This window comes from Nannobrachium achirus, assembly GCF_963921795.1.
Source record: "Nannobrachium achirus genome assembly, chromosome: 9".
Lineage (NCBI taxonomy): Eukaryota > Metazoa > Chordata > Actinopteri > Myctophiformes > Myctophidae > Nannobrachium > Nannobrachium achirus.
In genome coordinates, this window is record NC_137818.1 from 1634820 (window position 1) to 1642319 (window position 7500).

At 44.5% G+C, this 7500-nt stretch overlaps 1 protein-coding gene across 1 annotated transcript in view; it reads left to right on the forward strand.

Annotated features, from left to right (window-relative positions):
* Positions 1-5358: 5358 nt before the first annotated feature.
* Positions 5359-7500, forward strand: part of LOC308291798 (cAMP-dependent protein kinase type I-beta regulatory subunit) — a gene marked incomplete at both ends in the record, with an annotated part of 20254 nt that continues 18112 nt past the window's right edge. The window contains one exon of the mRNA XM_080733931.1: positions 5359-5487. Coding sequence (XP_080590057.1) covers positions 5359-5487 — 129 coding nt within the window. The remainder of the gene's footprint in view (positions 5488-7500) is intronic.

The window sequence follows — 7500 nt, forward strand, 5'->3', positions numbered from 1 at the left end:
GGCTGTTTTCATAGAACACTTGCGACCGATGGTCGCAATAAAACATACACTAACCACTTAGACATATTTTATACCTAGGCTTCTTGATAATAAGCCATATTTTATACCTAGGCTATTTGATAATAGCCAATCTACTCGCATCGCGACGCGTTGTGAGCTTGTAGATCTGCTATTTTCAAACTTTTTGTACTTTTACTCCATCCATCCATGCCTCTCCTTTTGATATACCCCCTCTGGTCATAGTTTGTGGTTGCTATAGGCAGCACACTATTGTTCTTGGCCAGAGAATCTGGAAAGTGAACCTGCTTTTTGTAAACTTGCACAAACATCATGCTTCACACACTGTTGTTACTGTTGTCGTGCTTCACATGACATCACAGTTTAGTAGGCTACTTGTAAAGTAAACGTACTAGTTACTTTACACCACTGCTACACACTGTGTGTGCATGTGTGAAAGCACAACAGCAAAGTTTCTGACTAGTCAAAAATGTTTACTATCACTTGAAACGTTGTTGGCTGATGATAGAAGTGATGCGTCCCTTGTTTATATTCCACATCTAACCAGTGAGTGAATGACAACCGTTGTTTTTAGCAGTTAGCTCTCATTAGCATGCAACAACAAGTAGGCTACTATTGCCAAACAGCGTGACACTACTTTCAAACCGGCCGCCGTTCTTCTGATTGCACAAACCAGTAGCAAATATACTAACGAGCATGGGGGCAACGAGTCAACGACGCTGTCAGCTCAGATGTGCTGAACGCGACACGTTGCTGCAGCCTCAGCCTGCCTGTGACTGACTGAGAGAGGGGATGGGGAGAAAGGAGTGCTATACATCTCCTTCCAGCCGTATCTAACCGAGAGAAGTTAGAACGGTATGTATGCTTCAAGTGAGCGGCACATTGAGAAAATCATACAGTGGCTGTCGGATTTAAAGGAGCGGCGGGCCGCCGCTGCTTAATACATATAGGGGAAACACTGGGGATACAATAGCAGAATAATAGCAATACATTTACATGTAACTTAGTCAAAATCACTGTATTGGAGCTTAACCTTGACATGTAACATAGTAAAAATCACAGTATTGAGCTTAACAACATTGACATGAACTTAGTCAAAATCACAGTATTTGAGCTTAACCACGTTGACATGTAACTTAATCAGACAATCACAAGTATTTGAGCTTAACCAGACTGATTGTGCAAAGGTGGCGGCTGGGGTGGAGGAGGCAGCAAGCAGCAAAAGATTCAGAAGCTTTGGAAACCAAGCATTGGTAGAGAAAGCAAGCCGTATATAAAGGAGCCTGATTGAGAGCTTTGATTGGAGTATGGCAGTCATGTGACATAATGACCAGCAGATATGTTAATGAGGTATGAGAACAGAGCTGACTGACATCCGACTACAGCTGAGCAGCAACTTGACTCCCATCCTGCATAAACTAACGCTGACGCTTCATTATTGCGACCGAAGGTCGCATATACTCTGAAGAACCGTGTCGCTTGAGTGTCCTTCCTTCCTTCCTTCCTTCCTTCCGTATCCTCGTGACCGTCCTTCCGTATCCTCTGTGATGTCAGTGTGATGTCAGCGAGTTGTGACATCACTTCCTGTACAGGGCGGCTACACGAAATGTGGATAACACTATATATGGAGATAGTCCAGTCCATCATGTCATATGGGACTACCGTCATAGAAAGTAGCCATTGTTAGGCCGGAGTAATTGGCTGTCTAAACATGGAGATGTGGATAACACTATATATGGAGATAGTCTAGTCCAATATGTCATATGGGACTACCGTCATAGACAGTAGCCATTGTTAATCCGGAGTCAATGGCTGACTGTCTGTACAGGAAGTGATGTCACATGACATACTTTTTATGCCCATATATGAGTCCTAACATGGAGATGTGGATAACACTATATATGGAGATAGTCTAGTCCAATATGTCATATGGAACTACCGTCATAGACACAGCCATTGACTCCGGCCTAACAATGGCTACTGTCTATGACGGTAGTCCCATTATGACATGATGGACTGGACTATCTCCATATATAGTGTTCTCCACATTTCCATGTTTAGGCCCCATCGCTCACACCCTAGGTGGGGTTGGCGATAGGGCCTTTCTGTGTGGAGTTTGCATGTTCTCCCCGTGTCTCCTAGGGTTGATACCCTCACAAAAACATGAACAAACTCCCCCCAGAATGATAACAACTAGAATCGTCAGAGAAACACTGTGGTTGGCCAGATAGTCAAGAATTGGCGCGACCTCGCCCTTTAGGGCGAGGTCACATGTCACCCTGAGGTGTCTTACTAGTATATAATATGAATGGTATGACAGAATTCAGTTCCCAGTGGATTCCTCGTGACTCATGTCAGTGCAACCACACTTGCAATATCCCAGAATTGCACCATAGTTCATTATTATTGTTGGTGTGTGTGTGTGTGTGTGTGTGTGTGTGTGTGTGTGTGTGTGTGTTCGTGTGCGTGTGTACATTTAAAATTGTGAAAATAGATCATCTACAAGTTTGTATATCAGCTATTTTCACTGCTTGTCTTATGAAAAAGGTATAAAAGGGCTTAAGATGAAACATTCTTAAATATATCAGTTTCTCCTACAGTATGTCTCTCCTGTGAGACCGTAGGAGGCGTCTCGGGTTATTAATGCCTCTTCTCTGTATAGAAATAGAAATACCAATAAGTTCAAAAGTTGCTCGGGAGCTCTCGGTCGGAACATTTTCTCTTCCCCTCCACTGAAGATGTGTAACCGTCTGTGTTTTGGGGTTTTGTGCAAATACCAACGGCTTCTAGAAATATCCCGTGCTAACCGCGTTCGCTGTGTGAGCATGTGGTGGGATCGCTGCCTGTCGCCACACTGGCTCTATCTCGACCCAGGGAGCCTTCACAGATCACACGGTCGCCTCTCTCAAAGCGGACCGATTCACATGCCCGGCGAAACCCAGGTGTAAGGATTTTACGTGTGGTTTTCAAAAGCGGAATTTGACAAACATAAATCATTAACTCGTTAAAACCAAGGAATGTATTATTATTACGCATTATCATTTTAACCATTATTTTATGCTTTAACTATAAAAAAATAGTCATGGTTCTCAAACCTTTTCATGTCAACCCCCATCTCAAAATGTTATGTTATCAGGGACCCCCCAGATGCAAATATTTGAGTTACAAATATTTGAACATAAGATATATTCAAGTCTCAGGAGTTTGATGCTCGCCTTAACTCTTGACACCTGATGTAATTCAATCGTATTCCCCATATGGACGTAAAAGTCAGCAAACAGTTCATTCATCAATGTGTGAGTTTTGTCTTCACTTAATTTAAATGTTTCAAAACTCCCCTGAAATCATTCATTAAGTTCCACTCATTTAAAATGACACAAGGGCTCAATGAGAATCTCCCAACTCTTGGCTGGATGTTCCTAACCGCTCGTCACCATCAAACAATCACACGCCTCGCTCTCAGTCTCCACGTGGGCCTGCGCTACACCCAGGACGCGGACGCAGTCTGTACTTTGTGGCAGGCGAGCGCAGTTTGACACGGCGGTGTGGCGTCTGCTGACGCTTCACTAAACGACCAGGATCTGTGAAACGGCACACACAAACACAAAGCTTGGCTGTGGGTGTGGCTAGTGATTTAAGGGTCGGTTTCAGGGTGTTCGGGGCTCAGAGTGGAGGAGGAGGAGGAGGAGGAGGAGAGATTTAATAGTCCCTGTTGAGTGAACGGATTAGCCTGAGGTGGGAAGGACTTGTTCCCACCAGCTAAATGGGCTGGTGGAGGAGACATCCACTATGACCACATACACACACACACACACACACACACACACACACCAGGGCATTAACGAAAAAGTCGACTGAGTCGACTTCATTACACAAGTCGACTTCCACCAGAGAAAGCCGAAAGTCGAAGTTGAAAAAAAAGTCCTTTGTATTTTTTCTATCATTATTTTTGCTCCATGTATGCGTCTGTACAGCATTCAAACAGTAGGATTGCTTATTGTCAAGAACGGAATGATCCAATATTCAGGGTTGTTAAGTAACGGATTACATGTAACGGGATTACGTAATCAGATTACAAAAAACAGGTAACTTGTAAAGTCTCAGGTTACATTTTAAAATGTGTAATCTGGATTACAGTAATGGATCTGAATGATGGGGGATTACATTCTCCCCTTGCCCTCATCAATTTTACAAATAAGTTACAACGCCAAGCAATAAAATAATCAAGTCGAATCAGCGTAAAGTACTGCCACTTCGCTCAGGTAAAATTCTGTTCCTAATTTCATTGGCTCAATATTCTTGTCTAGTTATCAATGGTAAAACTTGTTTTATTTAATTAAAGCGAGTTTTGCTAAACAGTAATCCAAAAGTAACTGAAAGTAACTAGTAGTTACTTTTTAAATTGTGATAATCAGATTACGTTACTGACTACATTATCTTTGCAAGTAACTTGTAACTGTAGGGGATTCCTTTTTAAAAGTAACCCTAACAACCCTGCCAATATTACAGTGCTACAATACATTTGGTATAACATGGTTCTATTGTGAAAATAGCAGATCTACAAGCTCACAACGCCTCGCGATGCGAGGCGTATTTTCACAATTTCTGCCTCTATATATTTGACAATTTTGACAATGTTTAATTTGTCATTTTAGAGGTACACAAGTCGTTAATGCCCTAACACACACACACATGCGCACGCACACACACACACACACACACACACACACACACACACACACGTGTGCACACATCTGTATCTGATCTGTATCTATAAATATCATTATAACATAATGCTGAATCCAGTGCCAGTGATGATTTATTTTTTATGGATGAAACCAAAACGTGTACATTTGTACCCGACTACATGCTTGTAGGGATGCTGACAGAACCCTCACTAAAAACCCCAGGACAAAAATCCACTCGTCCTATAGACAATTTGCCCTCCTGGCCTCCAAACTGTAGAATAAACTCCCTTTCGCACTTAGAACTACAGCCTCACTCCCTAGCTTCCGCCGTGAACTGATCAAGACTCACCTCTTCAAACTCCACCTAAACCCATAACACTACTGTAACACTCCCCTTCCCTCGATGACCACACTTGAAGCTAGATAGCATTTTTAAGTGTTAGAAAAGTATTTTTTACTGTTTAGGTGCGTGGTCTACCTATGTTATTGTTTTTCTAGATTGATATTCCTATGCATTTGTTGTATTGCTGTTGATGTACTGACATATTATCTTGCTTATTATATTGATATTACCTGCTTATTGTAAGTCGCTTTGGATTAAAAGCGCCAGCTAAATGCCTAATTGTAAATTGTGTGCGTGTGTGTGTCTATCATGGCAGAGTCTCTGGACAAGTGGGAGCGTCTGACGGTGGCCGATGCTCTGGAGCCCGTTCAGTTCGAGGACGGGGAGAAGATAGTGGTGCAGGGAGATCCTGGAGATGATTTCTTCATCATCACGGAGGTATGGCTTCACGTGTGTGCGCGTGTGTGCGTGCAGTGCCGTGCACGTGTGCATGCGTGCGTGTGTGTCCTGTTCACATGCTTCCTGCGACATACATGTAGCCGCTGACATGCGAGCCCCCGGGGCCATGCGTGTGTCATCGGCCGGGCATCTGGGGTCGCTGTGTGCGTGTCATCATTCCGAGACACCGACTGTGGGGGCTTAGGAGAGATCGGAACTGATTCCAGTTTATTGCCACCAGCAGACAGACTAAGCGGTGCTACCCCCCCACACACACACCTCCCCACTCCCCAGTCCCACTCACACACACACTAGGGATGGGACGATAAGTGATATTATCGTTTATAGTGATAAAAAACACTCACGATAATCGTATCGTGGAGGTTTAATTTATCCTCCGTCATGCACTGGGATCAATTCACCTTTTATTTGCCGAGCTGCATATCCGGTACCATTTAAACCCTCTATTGGTAAAATGTACTTATAATATACGTACTTGATACAGTCTTTTTCTCACTCTCCATCAAATGTCTTAGCCAAAAAATAGCTGATCTACAAGCTCACAATGCGTTGCAACGCAACACGTTGTGAGCTTGTAGATCTGCTATTTTTTAGCAAATCATGTTCCGCCCCAGGATAATGAATTTTGATTATCACGATAATATCGTAAATCGCGATTTCTTTTGTCACAATAATCGTGATATGAAATGTTCATATCGTCCCATCCCTAACACACACACACACAAACACACCCCTACCTCGGCCCTCAGCCCCTATTCCTGGGTGAGCCAGAGTGCGAGGGGTTTCCCCCGGCCCCCCTCACACTGGAGGCTTTGTGGAAGCTATGGGGGCCCCAAGGTGCAGCTCCGCGAAGGGCCCCCCTGCCTGCCATCCTAACACACTTTTGATTAACTCCATACTCCACGCAGGCTTTCACCGAGGTCAAGTCAAGAGGGCCCCATGTATAGGGGGGGTAGGGGGCGCAATCTGCCGTCGTTTTGTCCCGTCCCGTCCCGTTCCCCCCCTCTTCCCACGTTTAGCCCCCTTTCCTTGTCCTCTCGTTCTCAGACCCTCTAGAAAGTGCCCCCTTCCAGGGACGTGCAGAGAAGGTTGCAGAGGCAGGGGCTGACATTTCTAAAAGGGTACTTGTGGTGAAAGTATTGAAAATAGCAGACCTCAGAGGTCGGCTATTTTTGGTACTTCATAACACACTAAACTAGGCAATACTGGAGATGTGGTGTGGATTACTGGACAGTGAAGGACATTATTTCAACATAAGATGCTGCATTCAAGTTCAGGAAGAGTTTGGACAAGAAAATTCTCTTGAATGCTGCCTTCAGGTATGGCATGGAAAGAGGGTGTTTGCATTTCTTTCACCATAGTAAAAACTGCATTCATGGTCTGGAGAGGGCACTTTTTACAGACGGATAAAAGGGCAGGGGCTCAAGCCCCCTTTGATGTCTGTGTGTGCACGTGCCTGCCCCCCTCCTACCTACCCACCCACCCACTCTCTTTCACTCTCTCTCTCTCCATCGCTGACAATAGGCCCAGTGAGCAGTCAGTCAGTGGCTGCTCCATGCTGAATTGAAGGGGATTTATCAAGGGTGTTGAGTGACGTAGCGCTCCTTATCCCTCTGTTGGCCTGCTCTCCCTCTCCACCTGTACACCTCCTCCTCCACCACAGCACCACCCTCCTTCCCTCCTTGCCTCTCCTCTCATCCTCCCTTCAGCCAAAGCAAAGTCACACAAAAATGTAATGCCTCAACTCTTACAATTCCAAGAGCCTGTCATGGTGGAGGGTCCCCAGTTCAAATAGGATTATTTTGGGGGAGGGCAAGTCCTGAAAAGGTTGAAACCCACTGACTGTACCAGCATCCTCTCTGCATCTCTCCTGCTCTCTCATCTCTTGTCCTAATCCTACTCTCCTCTCCTTTTCTCCCGTCTCCTCTCCAATCACACATACTGTACATTTCTAAAGTGACAATTTAAGGACTTTTTAGTACCCCTTAAATG